The sequence below is a fragment of the Sarcophilus harrisii genome, chromosome 2 (genome assembly GCF_902635505.1).
Source record: "Sarcophilus harrisii chromosome 2, mSarHar1.11, whole genome shotgun sequence".
Taxonomy (NCBI): domain Eukaryota; kingdom Metazoa; phylum Chordata; class Mammalia; order Dasyuromorphia; family Dasyuridae; genus Sarcophilus; species Sarcophilus harrisii.
Genome location: NC_045427.1, coordinates 476,028,955 through 476,052,988, shown reverse-complemented (window position 1 = coordinate 476,052,988; position 24,034 = coordinate 476,028,955). Strand labels below are relative to the sequence as shown.

The 24,034-nt window shown below is 37.1% G+C and overlaps 1 protein-coding gene across 7 annotated transcripts; it reads right to left on the bottom strand.

The window, feature by feature from the left end:
* Nucleotides 1–1,050: 1,050 nt before the first annotated feature.
* On the bottom strand, nucleotides 1,051–17,064 carry LOC100925390 (small nuclear ribonucleoprotein-associated protein N). 7 transcript variants are annotated; one of them, XM_003757303.4, is made up of 7 exons: nucleotides 16,949–17,064; nucleotides 15,761–15,912; nucleotides 13,813–13,924; nucleotides 11,322–11,474; nucleotides 3,120–3,258; nucleotides 1,940–2,065; nucleotides 1,051–1,466 (listed from the first exon to the last, which is right to left on the bottom strand). In XM_003757303.4, the coding sequence occupies exons 1-7, from the start codon at nucleotides 16,949–16,951 to the stop codon at nucleotides 1,429–1,431; spliced, it is 723 nt and encodes a 240-aa protein (XP_003757351.1). In that variant the 5' UTR covers nucleotides 16,952–17,064; the 3' UTR covers nucleotides 1,051–1,428. The 7 variants fall into 7 exon arrangements, with proteins under 7 accessions (XP_003757351.1, XP_031810462.1, XP_031810461.1 ...); XM_031954602.1 differs by lacking the exon at nucleotides 16,949–17,064 and adding an exon at nucleotides 16,640–16,769; XM_031954601.1 differs by lacking the exon at nucleotides 16,949–17,064 and adding an exon at nucleotides 16,337–16,629.
* Between the last annotated feature and the right edge of the window lie 6,970 nt (nucleotides 17,065–24,034).

Sequence of the window (24,034 nt, the reverse complement as noted above, 5' to 3'; positions counted from 1 at the left end):
TTTTGAGAGGACACTAGCACTTAATAATATTTAAAGGTTTACAAAACTTAAAAATATTATCTTCACAGACTTAGGAGGTAAGTGTTATGACACAGATGAAGAAATTCAAGCAGACCCAGGTTAAATGACTTGCCCAGAGTACCATAGCTAGGAAGTACCTGAGTTCACATTTGAACGGAGGTTTTTGTGATTCCAAGCCTGACCATCTGCACACTGTAACACCACCCCGCTGCATCTGAGGGGGACCATGTGGGCTTTGTCTTAAAAAATAAAAGAGGGTCTCTAAGACAGAAGACATTCCAGGAATGTTGCTCAGGAATAGGGTGTCATGTGTAGGAAGAGAGAAATGGTAAATCTGACTCAACGACAGTTTAAGAGGAAGAGTAAAATTCAGTGAGACAACTGAGTCAGAGGGAGATCTAGAATCTTAATGGTCTCGATACTTTTTTGGTATTCTCCAATCTCTAGCTTTGAACTGGGTACCCAATATAAATACTTCTCCAACTCCCCACCCCCCCAGTTAAATTCTTCTCTGACAAGCTTCACTCACTTATCTCCATGGACAAAACCTCACTGTGCAGGGGCACACCATTCCATTGTCAGAAATAAGCTGAAATCTATCCATTGCTCCAAGTTATACTCTTTGAGTATAAGATTGAGCATAAAATGGCTAATCCCAAATTCCAAATATTCCAACAGCCATGATGTTCCCTGTTAAATCTCTTTCTTATTTAAATTATATGTTCTTAATGGTTTACCTGATCACCAAGTGGCCCAGTACACACACTGCTGGTCCTGCAATCAGGAACACAAGAGTTCAGATCCAGGCTCAGACAATTTTTAGCTATGTAACCTTGGGCAAGTCACTTAACCCCTATCTGCCCCCGTTTCAACATTTGTAAAATGGGAACCACAAGAGCACCTACTTCTCAGGGTTGCTAAGAGAGCCATATGAAATATTTGTAAAGCATTTCGCAAAACCTTAAAAAAAACCATTTAAATGCTTACTATCACTATTATTTCCTAAGTCTGCAAACTTGGAGACAATAGGAAAAAGCAGGGAACTGAATCCATGGTTATCACAATGGCAGAGGTAGAAAGAAATGACAACCTCTGACCTTTTCTTTCCAGATGTCACCTAGATGAATAAAAAAGGAATAAATGTAACTCAGCTGAAAGTACCATTTCTACTAGGCTAGCCCATGTAACAATCAGCATAGTCTTAGAAGATTTAAATTCTGGACCCCCTCCAAATGCTTCCAACAACAGACACAGAAAATACTCAACAGTCAACAGTCACACAACAGTTTTTTTTCCCCCTCAAGAGTTTATTATTAATCAATTTAAAAGCAGCACACTTTATACAAAAAGCCCACAAAACTATATACAGCCTCAAGACAGAGACAGCATCACAGCAGCTGAGGAATCCTAAGGTCTTGGTGGGCGCATTCCTGGGGGAGGGGGACCTATAAGGAAAACAAAAGAGTCCCATGAGATAGATATATAATTCATATTTAGAGCACAAAATGCTCTAAAGATTACAACGCATTTTCATCACAACAGCTCTGAGAGATATATAACAAAAGTATTGTCCCTTTTACATAGTAGAAGAAACTGAGGCTCAGAAAGGAAAAATCACTTGATCCAGGGTGAAACACCTTATAAATATCTAATCCTTCCTGGAAAAGAAAGCTCACAGGCATGAAAGCAAAGGAGATTCAGGGCCCAGGAGAACTATTAACCCAAAACCTACCTCCCCAAGTAACAGTAAGAACACAGGTTGACTAAAAATCACTTCTAGAGAATTCTGGTCAACCCATCTATGACTTTTACTTTTCTTCTTTTGTGCTCCCATGAAAAGAACTTGGGCTAAAGAGAATGACAGGAACAAAATCGACACTGACCACACGGGAACTGCCAATGCAGCTATTCCACTCACCTCTCATTCCAGGAGGAGGGGGTCTCATGCCAGGAGGGGGCATGCCCATTGGTGCCCCTCGCCCAGGGGGCATCCCCATTGGAGGGCCCATGGGAGGTCTCATTCCAGGAGGAGGGGCCATCATGCCTACAACAGAGAAGTCCCAGAGAATAAGTCAGTGCTGTATGAAAATTGTAAGGAGTTGCATGAAGGGGGAAAAAAGTCACTCAGGTAACAAAGGGGGAAGAGTTTTATAAGAGCCACTGTCTCAAGCTTCATCATCCACATGGTGGCTGTTTGTAGTTCAAAGATGACTCACCCCCAAAAGCCAGGGTTCCTCTCTTAGAAAAGAGTGTGCCCCGAATGTTTGTGGCAGCCCTTTTTGTAGTGGCCAGAAACTGGAAACTGAATGGATGTCCATCAATTGGAGAATGGCTGAATAAATTGTGGTATATGAATATTATGGAATATTACTGTTCTGTAAGAAATGACCAACAGGTTGATTTCAGAAAGGCCTGGAGAGACTTACACGAGCTGATGCTGAGTGAAATGAGCAGGACCAGGAGATCATTATATACTTCAACAACAATACTATATGATGACCAGTTCTGATGGACCTGGCCATCCTCAGCAACGAGATCAACCAAATCATTTCCAATGGAGCAGTAATGAACTGAACCAGCTATGCCCAGAGAAAGAACTTTGGGAGATAACTAAAAACCATTACATTGAATTCCCAATCCCTATATTTATGCCCACCTGCATTTTTGATTTCCTTCACAAGCTAATTGTACAATATTTCAGAGTCTGATTCTTTTTGTACAGCAAAATAACGTTTTGGTCATGTATACTTATTGTGTATCTAATTTATATTTTAATATATTTAACATCTACTGGTCATCCTGCCATCTGGGGGAGGGGGTGGGGGGTAAGAGGTGAAAAATTGGAACAAGAGGTTTGGCAATTGTTAACACTGTAAAGTTATCCATGCATATAACCTGTAAATAAAAGGCTATTAAATTTAAAAAAAAAAAAAAAAGTGTGCCCTAAGCCCCTAAACAATCATCCAGGCTGGACTTCAGAGTAATCCTGCTGAGTAATTCAAACTCTTCATCAGATTCAGATGAGGTTATGTTTCATCATCAATCCAGCTGATGCCTTACCTACCAACTAGTCTAGCTTCTATCTAAAGACACCTTACCTGGAGGAGGTGTCCCTCGGCTCACAGGTGGGGGAGGAGTTCCTCGACCAGGGGGGTACTGTGTTGGGGCTCCTGCAATACTGGCTGTGGCAGCAACTGCAGCAGCAGCTACAGTTCCTCTTGCCTGTGGGGTCATCACCTAAGAGGGTACAAAAAGTAGAAACCGTAAAACACATAAAAAAATACAAGTATTAAGTATTTACTGTATGGATAGGCACTAGAGATACCAAGTCTAGAAGACATCCCTTGGCTTCAACAAGTTTAGTCTAACAGACTAAAATACTAATATAGATGTCTATAATAATATATAATTTTTGCATTAGATGAGTGTGAAACAAAATGTTTGGGAAATCCAAGGGAGAAGGATCCAACACTATCACTCCCACCACAAATTACAACAGAGACACAAAAAAAGATAACTGGGAATTCAATATAAACAAATACAGGTGGACATAAACCAGAAAAACAAAAAAAGGAGCAGTGGATAGTTATTATGTTAGGAATGTGAATTTATAATCATTTCATGTTTCACCAATGTTTTAAGACCAATGTAAGATAATACTGGAAAAGAAGGATGAAGTCAGATTGTACAGTCTTCAACAAAAGTCTAAAGCAGGACTTCTTAATTTTTTTTCCACTTACAATTCCTTTTCATCCAAGAAATTTTACTCAACCCCATCTTAGATTTGAGCTGAGGTATTTCTGGCAGCCTTTCACAGTACAAAGTGTATATGTACATTCAGAACCAAGGCTATAGTAAAATCATCGTGCAACACAGGTAAGCACTACCAGAAACACCTCAGATTCATTACATGTTTAATGTTGAATTAATTTTTTGGTCATTGTGTTCAGAAACTTTTCACTGTTGAAAAATTTTTTGCAACCTCCACATTCAGTTATGTGATGCCATATGGAATGGCAACCTACAGTTTAAGATACTTTGGAGCATGTTTAAGAAGCTTTAAAAAGAATGGAGCAACACGGCCAGAATCACACATTGGAGAGACAGTCCTGATGATGTCTGCCTTGGGGAGACTAGGAGCAGGGAAAACAGGATGCTATTACCATACTCCAAGTCAAGAGAGAACAAGAGCCTGAACTAAAGGGTAGCAACAAGAATGAAACAAAAGAAAAGGTACAAGAGACACTTGAAAAATGAACAGAAATGATTCGGCAGCTATTGATTTGGTAGATGTTGAGAGTCTGAAATTTCAAACCTAGACAACTGAAGAGGTAATCCATTATCAGAAAAACTAAATAAAACTGAAAAGATTTTGCAAAAGAGCTATCAATACACTATGAATCAGAACCTTTTAGTTGGGGGGGAGGGCTTTTCAACAAATTTCTTTGGAAAAAGTGTGATACGAATGTTTGTGGCAGCCCTTTTTGTAGTGGCTAGAAACTGGAAACTGAATGGATGTCCATCAGTTGGAGAATGGCTGAATAAATTGTGGTATATGAATAATATGGAATATTGCTGTTCTGTAAGAAATGACCAACAGGATGATTTCAGAAAGGCCTGGAGAGACTTACACGAACTGACGCTGAGTGAAATGAGCAGGGCCAGGAGATCATTATATATTTCAACAACAATACTATATGATGACCAGTTCTGATGGACCTGGCCATCCTCAGCAACGAGATCAACCAAATCATTTCCAATGGAGCAGTAATGAACTGAACCAGTTACGCCCAGAGAAAGAATTCTGGGAGATGACTAAAAACCATTACATTGAATTCCCAATCCCTATATTTATGCCCGCCTGCATTTTGTATTTCCTTCACAAGCTAATTGTACAATATTTCAGAGTCTGATTCTTTTTATACAGCAAAATAATGTTTTGGCCATGTATACTTATTGTGTATCTAATTTATATTTTAATGTATTTAACATCTACTGGTCATCCTGCCGTCTGGGGGAGGGGGTGGGGGGGTAAGAGGTGAAAAATTGGAACAAGAGGTTTGGCAATTGTTAATGCTGTAAAGTTACCCATGCATATAACCTGTAAATAAAAGGCTATTAAATTTAAAAAAAAAAAAAAAAAAAAAAAAGGAAAAAGTGTGATATGTAAGACATAATAGTGAACTGATTCAAATGTTTAAGTCATTTCTTAATTAATGATCAAAGGAAATGAACAGGCAATTCTTAAAAGACAGTAATCAATAACCTATAAAAAATGGCCCCAAATCATTAGTAATAAGAAAGTGAAATAAAACAATTCCTCTGAAAAGCCTAGTTCTCCTTTGAGAGAAGAGCAGGCAGCTGGGTATAGCGAGATCCCTTAAACCATAAGGTGACAAGAGTTGGAAAGACCACAATAACTTGCATCAAGAACAGGACATATATAATGTAGATGATTTTATACAAGGATAGGTGGCTTTGATAAAGAATACCAATGTCTCATTTTAGAAAAAGACAAATAGTTAAATTAGAAAATAAAATAAAAGAAAGTGGCGTAATTGCTAATTACCATGGCTATAACTTTTTCCTCCAACTATTTCATAGTTTTTTGTATTCAAGGAAATTCCATATTAAATAAAGGACTTGAAAACGGGATGATATGATGTAAAGAAACTATAGGACAACATTCAATGTGGATACCATAAGGAAATTAGGAGAGCAAAGGATAATTTACTTATCAGATCTTTGGAGAAGGAATTTATGGCAAAAGAAGAACATTATGAAATGCAATATGGACAACTTAGATACATTAAATCAAAACGATTTTGCATCAACTAAAGCAACTCAGCTAAGATTAGAAGGAAAGAAGAAAGCTGGGGAAAAAAACCTTTACAACCAGTGCTTCTGATAAAGGTCTCATTTCTAAAATATATAAAGAATGAGATCAAATTTATACGAAAATAAGTCATTCCCCAATTGATAAATGGTCAAGGATACGAATAGATAATTTTCAGATAAAGAAATTAAAATCATCTATAATCATTTAAAAAAATACTCTATTATCACTATTCATTAGAGAAATGCAAATTTAAGGCATGTCTGAGATAATACCTCACATCTAACAGACTGGCTAAGATGACAGGAAAAGATAAGGATAAACGTTGGAGGGGATGCGGGAAAAGTAGAACACTAATGCATTGTAGATGTTGTGAAATGATCCAATCATTTTAGAGCATAATTTGTAATTATGCCCAAAGAGCTATCAAACTATGCCTACCCTTTAATCTAGCAATGTCTCTACTATGTATCACAAAGAGATCATAAAAAAAGGTAAAAGGACTCATATGTGCGAAAATGTTTGTAGCGGTCTTTTTTATAGTAGCAAGGAACTGTAAACTGAGTACATGCCCATCAGTTGGAGAATAGTTGATTAAGTTATGGCATATGAATATCATGGAATATTATTTTGCTATAAGAAACAATCAGCAGGATGATTTCAGCAGACTTGCATGAACTGATGCTAAGGGAAGTGAGTAGAACCAAGAGAACATAGTACACAGCACTATACCTAGCTGCCTGCTCAGTTTTCTCAAAGAGAAAACTAAAGACTCCAAAAACAACAAATAAGCTATTAAGGACTTTTGAAGTTTAGGAAATACTTATTAGAACATGGCTGAATGTAAGAATAAGAAAATGTGAGAAAATAGTTGGAAATCTTTCAAATTTGACATGCAAAAAAAAAAAAAGTTAAGGCACTGCTAACTTATAATAAAAGAGAATCTAAAGACAAAGTTATAAACATCAAATCAAGTTTTCTATTGGTGGTGAATTGCTAGTTTGTTTTATAGTATTAGAAGAGATTCCAGATTAGGATAGTCATGAAGTGGTATGATCTTTGAGAATAAAAGGGTTTTTCTAGTACAAAGATTCACTGAGCTCTTTTACCTATAAAATTGATGCTGATCCTCATACTGATATTTATATCTGCAGAATAGTAAGCTAATCATGCTTTCCAAATATAAAAGGGAAATAGCAAAGTCTACTGAATCCATGGAAACTATAAATATTAATTTATTGGTTGATTAACCAGTCTTGCTAAATTCATGAAAATTCATGTGATGTTTTGCTACTTTACAGGTTGCAGTAATTAGATAAAATGTTAAAACACAATGATTATGTATTTAAAAAAATAAAACGACTCTGAGATTTCACCTCACATCTATGAGATTGGCAAAGAGGACAAAAAAGATAATGACAATCACTGAAGAGCATATGGAAGGACTGGCACATTCAGTGGGTTCTGAAGTGATACAGCCATTTCAGAAAGCAATTTCAAACTATGCCACTAAAAGTAAATAAATTGTGCACAGTCTTTGACATAGAAATATTGGCATGCACATATACCAAAGAGATAAAAGAAAAAAGGACCCATATACACAAAAATATTTATGGCAGAACTTTTTGTTCTTTTGTCAGTGGGTCTTTGTCAACTGAGAACAGCTGAATAAGCTTTGTTAAATGCACCTGAATGAGATAAATGCAAATAGTATTTTTATATTATTACATATATAAATGAGATTATTGGGCCACAAAAGTGATGAAAGGAACAGACTAAGAAAAATTGAGTACTTGTATGAACTAATAAAAGTTAAGCAAACAGAACTGCAGGAAAACAACTTTTACAATGATTAAAACATTGTAAAGGAAATCACCTGTGAAAGATTCAATTAAGCACTATGATTATTATAATGACCAGTCACAATCCCAGAAGATTGATAATGAATCATGCTAACCAACTGGTGGTAGACAGGAGGTCCAGGATCAGACATAACCATTGTGCAGATTTGTTTTGCTTAACACATTTCATTTCACTGTTCCTTGTATAAGGGAAATATTCATTTTTGTTGATATTTGTCAAGTTCTTAATTATAAAAAACTAAATTTAAAAAAAATAAGGAAAACATTCATGAAAGAAATTTATCTTGTATTTCTTTAGCATTCTCTTCTAGCATCTAATATACAGCTTGACTTTCAATAGGCAGACTTGGAATCAGGATACACTACTAATGCTTCATCTCATACCCTTGCCATCTTGAGGCCAGCCCCTGGGCCCTCTGCAAAAGAGATCACAGAACACATCCTAGTCTCTCATCTTTGCAGGACCCAGAGTGTGCCATGACTGCTGAGCACCTCACATGGCCCACCCCAGACAGGTTTTACTTTTTGGTTGGACTTTTTCTTGCCTGCTGCCTCAAGCACACCCTGCCCTCCATGTTCCTAAGTTTTCTTTCCTTTTGCCATGGCTACTCCAGTCTCGATTCATTTATCATCCCAGGAATTTCTCACAATTTCTTGGTTAAGTACAATCGCCTTTCATTAAAATAAAGCTCTTTTTTGATGGCTATCTTTTTTCTATTTTAAGCCCAGTGTTTGACGTTATAGTAAATGCTTTTCCAAAAATTAATTTCCCTTTACTCAATGCTTACTGCTCGGTGACACTGAGTAAAGAACTTAACCTCTCATATGTAAATGGTAATTATATTTGCTTTGTCTATTATACCACAAAGTAGTTATGAAAAACCTAGTTAACAGAGCCATGAACTACTATTATGATTAATGAAGAATTAATAAAATACTATTACTTGAAACGGATTGGTTCTCTGCTAAGAATATTAGTTAGCATACTGGGGGATTCTGAATTTTGAAGCACGGGAATTCAAGTCAATTTAACATTTATTAAATGCTTACTACTTCTGCCTTTTCATTCTCTTTTACCCTCCAAATCAATCAGCTGCCAAAGCAGGTTGCTTTAAGCATCAGATCTGACACTTACTACCCTACTCAAAACTCACTATTGATTCTCTACTGACCTTCAGGATTAAAGACAAATAAACTTTCTCTTTTAAGCCCCTAATAACTAGGCACTCCCTTGATTTGAATAAACACTTCTCTCCTTATTACATATACATTACTTATCCCTTCATATATGCCACAATCTAGCCAAACTACCCTTCTTAAAATTCTTGCCAAGGACACACTTCTTCCACACCTGAAATACACTCCTACTTTACCTCTGCTTCTTAGAACCTTGAACTCACATACCAATCCCTCATCTCCTAATGCCTTCCCTCCCCAAATTACTTTCTATTTGTTTTATATGTATCTATAGGTACTAATTTATGCATACACAATCTCACCTGATAGAATATAAGCTCCTTAAGAGCAAGAACTATTTCACTTTTTGCTTAGTATCTCTAAGGCCTAGTATAATGCTTGATACATAATATGTATCTAATAATTGCTTGCTAACAAGTATTTTATCTTCACAATTACCCTGGGAGATGGTTGTTATTATAATCCCCTTTTTATACATGAGAAAACTGAGGATAGGTTAACTGCCCAGAGTTACATAGCTAGTGTCAGAGGCAGGAAATCTTCAAGTCCAGTATTCAATGCACTGCAACACTTAACTATAAATAGGTAAATGGTCAAGCCTTAAACAAACAGTTCTCCAAAAAAAAAAAAAAATTGCAAAATATGAACAATTATATATTAAAGAGTGCTCTACAACCAATAATAATAGAAATCCAAATCAAAACTATTCTGAAGTTCCATCTCACAAACAGCAAATTAGTAAAGATGACACAAGATGGAAATTAGAGTTGTGGAAAGATAGGCAGACACACTAAAGTATCATTGGTGGATTTGAGAATTTGCCCGATCCTTTTGAAAAGTGATTTGGAATTATATAGAAGTGACTAAAATGTCTTTAATCCTAGGCATATACCCCAAGAATGTAAAAAATAAAATATATACCATATGGATTAAAGTCCAGGGGTCCTCAAACTTTTTAAATAGGGAGCCAGTTCACTGTCCCTCAGACTGTTGGAAGGCCGGACTATAGCAAAAACAAAAACTTTGTTTTGTGAGCCTTTAAAAAAAAGAAACTTCATAGCCCTGGGTGAGGGGGATAATCGTCCTCAGCTGGAGCATCTGGCCCTTGGGCAGTTTGAGGACCCCTGGATTAAACTATATATAGCAGCGCACAGTTCTTAGCATACAGTAAATACTTAATAAATACTTGTCAATTTGACTAAAAAGTAAATGCCTTATTCCTTTAATGCATCTTCAAATCCCTTTTCTTGCTAATGCTATTGCTCTCCATATTTATTTTTATTTACTACTCCTGGTGCCTATTTTACCTCTTCAATTGGTCTATAACCTCTTCAAAGAGAAAAATTACTACTCCTGGTGCCTATTTTACCTCTTCAATTGGTCTATAACCTCTTCAAAGAGAAAAAAATAAAAAGTAAATGCCAAAATGATTACGGAATTACAAAAAAAAAAAAAAAAAAAAAAGTGTGATATGTGAATAGAATATTACTGTGCTGTAAGCAAGGAAAACTTATATGAAGTGATACAAAGTGAAGTAAGCAGAGCCAGGAAAATAAAATACATATCAAGCACAATATAAATGAAAAGAACAAAACAACTAAAACTGCATTTTGTGAAATTACAATAACCAAGTTTGGCCTTAAAGCAAAGCTGTGAGAAAGCATCTGCTTTCATTCTTGACAAAGATGGGGGATTATAGGGTTGGAACATCACAGGGAATTTAAGACTTTTTTTTAATGTTTTGGCTAGTTTTGCAAAACATTTATTCACTTTTAAATTCTTTGTTATAACAGATGGTTCTCTGGGAGGGAAGAGAGCAAAGAATATATTCAGAAATATAAGATGATCTAAGAGTAAAAGAGATCGATAAAAATGTTTAAAATAAAAACAATGCCCCTTGATTGAATGAAAAGTCACCCCCATCCTCAAGGGACAAAGTTAAATACAACAGAGATTCTACTCTCATTAAGCTTATAATCCAATGAAGGATTATTCACATTCATTCATTAAGTACTTTATTTTATACAATAAATTCTATTAGGGAAAAGTGGGGCTAAGTGAGAAAAGAAAAGAGATATTACCAGGGCTTTGCCCTACTCAGCAAGCCTGGATTCCAACAAAAGGTTCCAATGCTTTCTTGAATACCTGGTTGTACTCTGCAGGAATATACCCCAGAATTTAAGACTTCAACACCTCCACTATTTACAAAGACTGTCCTTTAGATTCTTCCCAATACCCATGGCCCGACTTCATTTACCCTGACAAAATAAGCCTCTCAAAGTCAAGGACTACTTTATTTTTGTTTTTGCAGTTCTAGTGCTCAGCAGTGTCTGGCACACTGCGGGCATTTAATAAATGCTTATTCATTGATTGATGGAAGATATCATGGTTACCCAGCTTCTCACCTGTTGGGAAGGCCCACCAACTCCCCGGACAGGTCCTGCTAATCCTGCAGGAGCCTGGGGCATAGGAACACCTGCTGGCACACCTCTGCCTGCAGCCCTGCCAATGCCAGGACCCCCTGCAGCGCCAGCTAATGGCACGCGGGCAATGCCAGTCTGAAAAAAAGAAAACATAAGAAGTCATTTATGGGGAAGCAAAGACTAAGGTTCAATACTTAGTACAGAAAAACCACCACTTCCCATGCCTAGCTGTTAATACTCAGATATACAGAAAAAGAAAAAAAAATGCTTATAAAACATAGCTCATACACCTACACTTATGACATGATATCATCAAAACACAACACAAGCATTGGCTCAAGCAGCGTTTTATTATTTTTTTTTTTTAAACCCAAACCCTCCATCACCCATCATTTCTCATGAGCTCCTTAAATGGTCTCAGGATCATCATATAAAGTTTAAATTACATTTAGTCTAAGAAAAACAGGGAGGGGAGAGAAGAAATGGCTTTGAGTTGAAACTTGCCTCTCTGCCACAGCTCCTAGTCCTGCCTTTTGAACCTAAAAAGAATGAATCTAATGACTGTTGGCCTAAGACAGTTCCATTCCAATTCGCGAAGACAATAGCTGTGTTTTCCATCTCTACTCTCACTCAAGCCTTCTTTTCTCCACACTAAACATTTTTAGTTCCTTCTTAAACAACTGCAGTTCCTGAACATTGATCTAGAAGTTCTCCTGTCCCGAAGAATAGAGGCATTTAAGGCCAACAATAGTCACAATTTTCCCTATGTGAAATATTAAATGTATCAAATGTGTATTACATGCAGAATTTTTTTTCTCTATTTTGATACAAAATTTCATCAAGCCTCCTTTATTCTTTTGGAAAACTCAGTTAGCATTAATGGATTCCATCAAGATATAGTATAAGTTATTCCAAGTCCCAAAGTATATTATGGTCAAATGAGTTTGGAAATGTTGCCATGGGAACAGTACTACAAACAGGACCTTGATCAGACTGGTATTCAGAGAGTAAAAGCAGCCAGCACCATTTAAATGCTGCTTTGAATAACTGGTGCTCTCCTCCCCTATGTGAAAGGGGCAGTCACAAGGAAAATCTGTTTTGATTATGTGATATCTGATTTTTAAAGTCAAGGTGGTGTCAGATTGGCTAAGATGACAGGAAAAAATAATGATGATTGTTGGAGGGGATGTGGGAAAACTGGGACATTGATTCATTGTTGGTGGAGTTGTGAACGAATCCAACCATTTTGGAGAGTAGTTTGGAACTATGCTCAAAAAGTTATCAAACTGTGCATACCCTTTGATCCAGCAGTGTTACTACTGGGATTATATCCCAAAGAGATTATAAAGAAGGGAAAGGGACCTGTATGTGCACGAATGTTTGTGGCAGCCCTTTTTGTAGTGGCTAGAAACTGGAAACTGAATGGATGTCCATCAGTTGGAGAATGGCTGAATAAATTGTGGTATATGAAAATTATGGAATATTACTGTTCTGTAAGAAATGACCAACAGGATGATTTCAGAAAGGCCTGGAGAGACTTACACGAACTGATGCTGAGTGAAATGAGCAGGACCAGGAGATCATTATATACTTCAACAACAATACTAGATGATGACTAGTCCTGATGGATCAGGCCATCCTCAGCAACAAGATCAACCAAATCATTTCTAATGGAGCAGTAATGAACTGAACTAACTATACCCAGAAAAAGAACTCTGGGAGATCACTAAAAACCATTACATTGAATTCCCAGTCCCTATATTTATGCACACCTGCATCTTTGATTTCCTTCACAAGCTAATTGTACAATAATTCAGAGTCTGATTCTTTTTGTACAGCAAAATAATGTTTTGGTCAGGTATACTTATTGTGTATCTAAGTTATATTTTAATATATTTAACATCTACTGGTCATCCTGCCATTTAGGGGAGGGGGTGGGGGGGGGTAAGAGGTGAAAAATTGGAACAAGAGGTTTGGCAATTGTTAATGCTGTAAAGTTACCCATCTATATATCCTGTAAATTAAAGGCTATTAAATAAAAAAAAAAAAATAATAAATAAATAAATAAATAAAGTCAAGGTGGTAGACTAGATGATCTGTAAGGTCTTCCAACTCTGATTTCTATGATCCTTGGAATCTTTTACTCCCAGCACTGATGTTCTGAGACACTCTCACAGGAATGGGGATAGTCATGGTGCTCAAATTTCTTCCAAACATATTTATTATCTCAGCATGCCCTAAAATCTCTATATTTTTTGTAAGCCCTTTGGTAACGAAACATCAGAATATTTAATTAAGGCCAGCCAAACTTAATGTGTTAGGCATGCAATTATTACTATAACTAATTTCTGGTTTCTAAACACCCAGTTGACCCTGAAAGAGTCACAAATATAATATCTTCTCTCTTAGGAAGGTACCTCCAAACCCAATTGGAGATTTCCCTTACTGTCCTTTCCCAACCCTTTTGCCTTACATCTTTAGGGGGTGGGCCTTCCACAGTCATAGAGACCAAGTTCTCCCCACGAAGCAGGACCAGTCCCAGAACCCTCTTTTCCTCACGTTCAGGTTGTTTTGCATTCTTTGGCCTGAAGGACAGAAATATGTATGTTAGCAGAACGGGCTGTTGAATATGGCCTGCACAATACAGGCAATTCTATGCTCCTAGGCTTCCTAGGATCCCTCAAAACCTTCACCTTGTCACTAGGCCCATAACTTACTCAAGGAGTCCTGGGATCCTTAACGTTGGAAGACTTAGAATCATAGAATGTTAAAGCTGGACGGGTCCTTAAAACATAGAACATAGCATGTCAGAACTGAAAGGAACCTTAGAACACAGAATGTTAAAACTGGAAGGGCCCTTAGAACACAAGATTTAAGCCCTAGAATGGACCTTAGAAACCATATTATCCCCTCATCTTACAGAAGAGGAAAGTTGGGTCCTGAAAGGAAAGGACCTAGTTTAAGGTCACAGAAGCAATTATCAGCAGATATAATTTTAAATCCAGCCTTTTGTAGAGTCAGAGCAGAATGTCACATAACAAGGATCTTAATAAACACATAAATTATAATTTGTATCTCTTTTAGGATGGATCACATTCTAAATATTATATTATAAATGTTTTCATAATTAATATTCCACCTACTAGACTAGAAGCTCCTTGGAGACAGGATCCAAGTCTTATACATCATTATATTTGTTGGAATTCGAAGCACAGTGTCTCATACAATGAACAGTTAATGTTTATTAAATGCAAAAATCAGATTCCCCTTTAAAATCCTTAACTACATTACAAGATGCCTTCATCCCAAGATAATCCTATAGAATAAGGTCCTTTGACAGAGAGATTCATAGAATGTTAAATATCAGTACATAAAATGAGTATTTCTGTTGACTTCATAGTACTAAGACTTCATAAATATAATTTGAAGGGAATTTATCTCAAAGCATTTCATTTGTCAAATAAGTACAAATCATCAAATATTGGCTAATTTTGCCGAACAATTTTTTTTCCCCTGTTTCTTTTTATGCTATTATAATTATATTTGGAAATGAACTCAGTGGGGAAAAAAATCAAAAGATAAAAATGAAAACTAAAATAAAGACAAGAACACATTTCATTAAATGTGTCTGCTTGTTGGGAATAAAGATCTGGAACATGTAGTTAAACAAACTGAGCAGGAAGGGCCTCTTTCCAAATAACTAAGTATTCTCTCCAAATCACAGAACCAAAAAAGGCTTTAGAAGATGGAGATCAGAGTTACTAGACCACATTCCAAGAGGGGAAGGACAGTTGATATTATATTTACAATGCACTTTAGAAACCATCTAGTTTAACCCCCTCATTTTATAGATGGGGAAAGTTGGTCTAGACATAGACATCTATGCACTACAGAAAAGCGTACTACAGAACTGGGTGCTCTGGGTTATATGCTTATAAAAATATATGTCCTAGATTTCACAGAAACAGTCATAGCCATATTAAGAAGGAAATCCTTTATTTAGCTATCATCTATCCCAGAACCAAAGCTCCTCCCAACAGACTGTGCTTTCTTTTATCATTTCCAGATAATGTGTGCTAGTATATATCTATAAATGTAGATGTCTAGGGGAGAGGGTGGGGGGGTAAGAGGGGAAAAGTTGGAACAAGAGGTTTGGCAATTGTTAATGCTGTAAAGTTACCCATGCATATAACCTGTAAATAAAAGGCTATTAAATAAATAAATATCTATATATAAATGTAGATGTCTGGGTATAGGTATGTCTTCAAAATTCGGGGAATAAGGAAGGAGATAGTGTTCAGGACTTAGAGAGAAGAGTTAGTTAAGAGTTCTCTGAGTATAAACACAAGAAACCTAGCTTACCTGCCCTCCGCACTCCTCCCCCCCATTCCCCAAGATTCCCAACCCAGCCCCCTCCTCACTTGATCTTCCTGAACTCATCACAGTCACACAGGATCAGGTTCATGTGCTTGTCAAAGGCCTTGAAGGTACCGATGAAGATGCGGCCATCCTGCAGGATGCATCTCATCCTGTAGTCGATGTGCTGCAGCATCTTGCTGCTCTTGCCCACCGTCTATGGGAATTAAGAGGGGAAAACATTGACTCTGGGTCCCGGACTGACTACTTACCACCAGGTGCTCGTCTGTTCCCTTCCCATGCATTCCCCCACTCTTTTGCAGCGCTGCCACGCTTCCAACCTCTGTGGTCTTGGCCTTTAACCCCTCTCCAGATGTCCTAGCCTTGCCCTTCCCCAATTATATGATTGTGACACTCCCCCACCCTTCACACGCTCTCCCACCCGCCCTGGGCCCTTCTTCCCTAAGAACGGTCATGGCCTCTGACCCAATTCCAAGAGCCTGCCAAAGAAGCATGCCCCGGTAAACTCCATCGATCCCCCATTACTTCCAGGACCACATGCCCCTCAGACTGGTATAACTCCCCCTAAGCTGACCTCTTTCTACGTTCCACTTTACATTTTGCCCCGCCCCCTCGCATACTCGGATCCAAAAGGCACCGGCTTCCTTTCTGCTCCTCAAACAGGCCGCCCCGTTTCCCAGGGCGGGGCATTTTCATTGGCCCTTCACACCTGGAATTCATTCCCTCTTCATGCCCCCACCCTTTTTTTTTTTTTTTTAATTTTCCTGCTTTTTTTTTTTTTTTAAGTCCCAGCTGAAATCTATCTAATTCAAGAACTTTCTAGATTCCGCTTCCTGCCAGCCCCTTCTCTCTATGGATCGTCACAATCTGTCCCGTAAACAGCTGTCAATGCCTAGTTGTTTGCTTATTGTTTCCCGTCACACCCGAGAGCGGACTATCCTCTGCCTTTCTTTGCATAATCCAGCCGTGGGCGCCGGATCTAGCGAGGAATAAGGGCTTCACCATCCCCCATCTCAAACTCAGCGAGTGACCCAGACAACCTTCCCGCTTCCCCGCCTACTCTACCCTGACCTCTGACCTCTGGTCGCTCGGCCCCGCCCTCTGCAGCGTTCTTATCTCTTTCATCCCCGGCCCTTCCCTGGCCCCGAGCCCGGCCCCGGCCCCCGAATTGCTCCGGCCAGTTCCCCAGCCCAGCTTCGCTTCGTTTTCCCCGCGTTCCCAACCTTACTCACCATGGTGCCGGCTACAAAGTGCCCTGCCTCGGAGAAAGGAGCCCGCTGAGGTAGCTGCACCCACGCGGAGCTCTAAGGGAAAGTGCCCACCCCCCGGCTTCCGGCTCCAGCGGAAATTCGAAGCGGACGAATAGCCCTTGAAAAGTTGGAGAAGGACACGTGACTGAAGGGGACCCACCTGCCGCCATATTGGGTGAGGGCATGTGCCCTTTCCCGGAGCAGAAACATTCCAGAACTAGTGGCTTCCCGTGAATTAGTTACATTCTCACAAAGGGGGCTGCTCTTGTCCGAGCCCTCCAGCAGTGGGCAGACCCAAGTTACGTTGAGGACAGCAGCTCCCTTTTGCTTTTTTTTCTATCCTTGCCCTTTAAGACATTGCCTTAAACTTAGTAAACACTTAATGCGTGTTTATTGGTTGATTGATATTACATATTGCTATTTTAATATATATTGATATTGATGTTTTTGAACGATCAAACCTCGAAGATACCTCGAAGTCCGCGCTGTTGCCAAAAATTTATAAGTAGCATAAATTGGATATAATCTCAAAGAAACAGTACTAGAATTAAGGTGCAATCAGGAAAGATGTCCAGTATTATTACTTTATCTTTCAAAATAAACAGCTATTATAATATGTATATATATATATAATGTGTATATATATGTGTATATATATATATGTATATATATGTGTATGTATATATATACATATTATGTGTATATATGTACACATATACATATATGTGTATATATGTACACATATACATATATGTGTATATATATACATATACATATATGTGTATATATATACATATACATATATGTGTATATATATACACATATACATATATGTGTGTATATATATATATATATATATATATATTTTTTTTTTTTTTTTAAAGACCTTAACTTTAAAAGGCCATTATATTCCACTGTACTCAGGTGTTATAGGCCAGAGCTTGAAACAAGGTATTAAGTGGAATTAGACCCCAAGAAAACCTCAAAAGAGAACATTACATTTTAGAGAGAACATTACATTTTAGCATCCAAACTTGGGACTGACACATCCTAATTTCAGTGGAAAAGTCTCCCTGACTCAGAAATTAGGGTAAGTACAAGAAGGAAACTTTGAAAAGAGCTAAACTAGTGCTTCAGCTGAAATGGGACAGATGTTTAGAAATCAGCCTTCTTAGCGAAGATCAATGAATTGGGCCTGCAACTAAAAAAGCTAGAAAAAGACCAAATTAAACATTTCCAATCAAATATAAATGTGAAATTCTAAAATTAAAAGGAGAAATTAATAATATTGAAAGTAAAAAAATTATTGAACTAATAAATAAAACTAAGAGTTGGTTTTATGAAAAAAACAATAAAATAGATAAGCCTTTGGTAAATCTGATTAGAAAAAGGAGAAAGGAAAATCAAATTAGTAGTCTTAAAAATGAAAAGGGAGAACTTTCTACCAAGGAAGAGGAAATTAGAGAGATAATAAGGAATTACTTTGCCCAACTTTATGCCAATAAATTTGATAACCTAAGTGAAATGAATGACTCCCTCCAAAAATATAGACTTCCCAGATTAACAGAGGAGGAAGTAAATTGCTTGAATAGTCCTATTTCAGAAAAAGAAATAGAACAAGCTATTAATCAACTCCCTAAGAAAAAATCCCCAGAACCAGATGAATTTACATGTGAATTCTACCAAACATTTAAAGAACAATTAGCCCCAATGCTATATAAACTATGTGATAAAATAGGGATTGAAGGACTTCTACCAAATTCATTTTATGACACAGACATGGTACTGATAACTAAACCAGGTAGGTTGAAAGCAGAGAAAGAAAATTATAGATCAATCTCCCTAATGAATATTGATGCTAAAATTTTAAATAAGATATTAGCAAAAAGACTACAGAAAATCATCCCCAGGATAATACACCACGATCAAGTAGGATTTATACCAGGAATGCAAGGCTGGTTCAGTATTAGGAAAACTATCAGTATAATTGGCCATATTAATAACCAAATTAACAAAAACCATATGATCATCTCAATAGATGCAGAAAAAGCATTTGATAAAATCCAACTTCCATTCCTATTAAAAACACTTGAGAGTATAAGAATAAATGGACTTTTCCTTAAAATAATCAGTAACATCTATTTAAAACCATCAGTAAGCATCATTTGTAATGGGGACAAACTGTAACCATTCCCAATAAGATCAGAAGTGAAACAAGGTTTGCCCACTATCACCATTACTATTCAATATTGTATGAGAAATACTAGCTTTGGCAATAAGAGTTGAGAAAGAAATTAAAGGAAATAGAGTAGGAAATGAGGAAACCAAATTATTACTCTTTGTTGATGATATGATGGTATACTTAGAGAACCCCAGAGATTCTACTAAAAAGTTATTAGAAATAATCCACACCTTTAGCAAAGGTGCAGAATACAAAATAAACCCACATCAGTCATCAGCATTCTTATATATCACTAACAAAAATCCAACAGTCAGAGTTACAAAGTGAAATTCCATTTAAAGTAACTACTGATAATATAAAATACTTAGGAATCTATCTGCCAAGAGAAAATCAGAAACTATGAGAGCAAAACTACAAAACACTTTCCACACAGATAAAGTCTGATTTAACCAATGGGAAAAATATTAAATGCTCTTGGATAGGGCGAGCAAATATAATAAAGAGGACAATACTACCTAAACTTATCTATTTGTTTAGCGCTATACCAATCAGACTCCCAAAAAACTATTTTAATGACTTAGAAAAAATAACAACAAAGTTCAAATTTCAAGGGAATTAATGGAAAAAAAAATCAAATAAAGGTGGCCTAGCTGTACCAGATCTAAAATTATATTATAAAGCAGCAGTCACCAAAACCATTTGGTATTGGCTAAGGAATAGATTAGTTGATTAGTGAAATAGGTTAGGGTCAAAGGAGAAAACAGTCAATAACCTTGATACTCTAGTGTTTGACAAACCCAAAAACCCAAGCTTTTGGGATAAGAACTCACTGTTTGACAAAAATTGCTGGGAAAATTGGAAACTAGCATGGCAGAAATTAGGCATTGACCCACACTTAACACCATACACCAAGATAAGATCAAAATGGGTTCATGACCTAGGCATAAAGAATGAGATTACAAATAAATTAGAGGAAAACAGGATAGTTTACCTCTCAAACCTGTGGAACAGGAAGGAGTTTATGACCAAAGAAGAACTAGAGATCATTACTGATAACAAAATAGAAAATTTTGATTATATCAAATTGAAAAGTTTTTGTACAAACAAAACTAATGCAGACAAGATTAGAAGGGAAGCAATAAACTGAGAAAACATTTTTGCAGTCAAAGGTTCTGGTAAAGGCCTCATATCCAAAATATATAGAGAATTGACTCTAATTTATAAAAAATCAAGCCATTCTCCAATTGATAAATAGTCAAAGGATATGAACAGACAATTCTCAGATGAAGAAATTGAAACTATATTTAGCCATATGAAAAGATGCTCCAAGTTATTATTAATCAGAGAAATGCAAATTAAGACAACTCTGAGATACCACTACACACCTATCAGACTGGCTAGAATGACAGGGGAAAATAATGCGGAATGTTGGAGGGGATGTGGGAAAACAGGGACACTAATACATTATTGGTGGAATTGTGAATACATCCAGCCACTCTGGAGAGCAATTTGGAACTATGCTCAAAAAGCTGTGCATACCCTTTGACCCAGCAGTGTAACTACTGGGCTTATATCCCAAAGAGATCTTAAAGAAGGGAAAGGGACCTGTATGTGCCAAAATGGTTGTGGCAGCCCTCTTTGTAGTAGATAGAAACTGGAAACTGAGTAGAAGCCTATCAATTGGAGAATGGCTGAATAAATTATGGTATATGAATAATATGGAATATTATTGTTCTGTAAGAAACAACCAACAGGATGATTTCAGAAAGGCCTGGAGAGACTTAACGAACTGATGATGAGTGAAATGAGCAGGACCAGGAGATCATTATATACTTCAACAACAATACTACATGAGGATCAATTCTGATGGACCTGGCCCTCTTCAGCAATAAGACGAACCAAATCAGTTCTAATGGAGCAGTAATGAACTGAACCAGCTACACCCAGCAAAAGAACTCTGGGAGATGACTAAGAACCATTACATCGAATTCCCAATCCCTATATTTTTGCCCACCTGCATTTCTGATTTCCTTCACGGGCTAACTGCACAATATTTCAGAATCCAATTATTTTTGTATAGCAAAATAATGGTTTGGACATGTATACTTATTTTGTATTCAATTTATACTCTAATATATTTGACATGTATTGGTCATCCTGCCAACTAGGGGAGGGGCTGCGGGGAAGGAGGGGAAAAATTGGAACAAAAGGTTTGGCAATTGTCGATGCTGTAAAATTTCCCATGCATATAACTTGTAAATAAAAAAAAACTATTTTAAAAAAGAAAGAAAACAGCCTTCTTTTCCAATCCAAGGAAAATGTGTCGAAAACTTAGTTAAACTCATTAAAAATCAAGGTTTAATTGTAACTTGGGAGCAGATCATTGAATTTTTAGGAACAGTACAATACACATTTCCTTGGTTCTCTAAGGAAAAAGAATTGAATTCAGACAAGTGGAAATAGTAGGAGAGCAACTATGTCAATATTACAATGATAATGGACCTGACTCAATTTCCAAAGAAACACTTTATACATATAATTTAATACAACTGGCTTTAAGAAATTACATAAGTGTTAGAATAAGAAAAAAGAAGAAAGAGCAGGAGGGGAGGATCCAGATAAACTAGGTGAAAAGTATGAAGAATCAGATAAGAATGGAGTTAAGTACAATTCTGAGTGTGTTGCTTCACAGCAGAAGCCATTAGGGCATTCCCCAGCCCCTCACCTACTTCCTTCAATTAACCCTTCATGGGTGGAGGGAGAAGGAAGAGGGGGAGAGGCAGTGACACAATTAGCACCAACTATGAAGCAGCCTATGACAAGATTGCAAAAGGCACTCATTAAGGCTAAGAAAGAAGGACAGCATATATCTAATTTAAAAATAAATGCATACCCTATGATTGAAGAGCTTGACTTTTCAGGTCAACAATGGAGAAGATATACTCCTTTTGATCTGGAAAAAATTAAGGATTTGAAAAAAACTCTTTATGGGGTCTTATGTTAAGATGTTACTAGAGAATTTGGCTTATGAAATCTTAACCCCTAGTGATTGGAAATCCATAGCAAGGACATGTTTAGAACCTGGACAAAATGTGTTATGGCTTTCGGAGTAAGATGAATTATGTAGGATTCAAGCCCAACGCAATAAGCAAACTGGATTTAACATACAAATCACTTTTGACCAATTAGCAGGTAAAGGTCAGTACACAGACAATTTAGCACAGACTAATTACCCCATAGCAGCTTATGAACAAATTGCTACTGCTGCAATAAAAGCTTGGGGTACCCTCTCAGGGAAAGATGGAGGAGAAGCCTTCACAAAAATAGAGCAAAGTCCCAATGAATCCTTTGCAGATTTTGTGAGACGTTTGCAAACAGCTGTCACAAGAACTATTGGAGAAAATGCAACTACAAGAATTATGATAAGACAACTGGCTAAGGAAAATGCCAATGAGGTTTGCAGAAGAATTATATGGGGACTAGACAAAGATGCTCTTTTAGAGGAGATCATAAGACGCTGTGCCACAGTGGGCACAAATGCTTATTATACCCAAACTATGATGAACATGGGAAGACAGGGTCCCTCTTGGCAAGGGACTTCTAGAGAAACTCGCCGATGCTTTCAATGTGGAAAAGTTGGACATCTGAGAGCTCAGTGTAAGCAAAGATATAGAGTGAGAAGACAGGGTGAGAGAAAACCTAAAATTCTATGTCCAAAATTCCACAAAGGCTTCTACTGGGCCTCAGAATGTAGATTGACCCAGGGAAATGAGAGACAGGGCCTAGTTCCAAGACAGCAAACAAAAGACAACTGAGGCATGATGGTAGCTGAAGTTACACCTTCAGAAGTTCAGGACTCTAATATGATCAATCAGTCAAAAAGCAATCAGATGGCAGAAAGGGATTGCAATTGGAGAGAATAAAGACTTTTTAACCCAACAGAAGGGCAATGTCCAGTGAAAGCAGCTCCAATGTAATTACCAAGTGATGAGGAGAGATTTAGAAAGTGGTAAATAGAAGGGACTAGATAGGTTAACTGAGATGATGACCAGTTCTGATGGACCAGGGCATCCTCAGCAACGAGATCAACCAAATCATTTCTAATGGAGCAGTAATGAACTGAACTAGCTATACCCAGAAAAAGAACTCTGGGAGATGACTAAAAACCATTACATTGAATTCCCAATCCCTATATTTATGCACACCTGCATTTTTGATTTCCTTCACAAGCTAATTGTACAATAATTCAGAGTCTGATTCTTTTTGTACAGCAAAATAATGTTTTGGTCATGTATACTTATTGTGTATCTAAGTTATATTTTAATATATTTAACATCTACTGGTCATCCTGCCATTTAGGGGAGGGGGTGGGGGGGGTAAGAGGTGAAAAATTGGAACAAGAGGTTTGGCAATTGTTAATGCTGTAAAGTTACCCATGTATATATCCTGTAAATAAAAGGCTATTAAATAAAAAAAAAAATAGATAGGTTAACTGCTTGGGGAAAAGGGTTTGCTTGTATTTCTACAGAGGGAGAAGGAATCAGATGGGTGCCAATGAGCAGTGTTCGCCTTGTCCCTGGGAGAGAGACAGAAAAAAGAAAAAAACTTCAAAACAAAGGAGAAGACCTAAAAAACATCTGACACTGAAAGATCATGACTGATAATGAGACTGTTAAAGAACTTTAAAAACAGCAGGAATCATTGGATTCCCTGAGATGAAAAATTGTTGATAAGACAGTTACAGAACTTCAAAACTTTCAGGAATTATTGGATTACTGGCACATGAACTAATAGACAATAGATTGGTTTTGGACTATTTCTAGGACTTATGGACATGTATAATTCCTCATGTTGATTCATGTTATTTGTCACATTACTAGTAACCT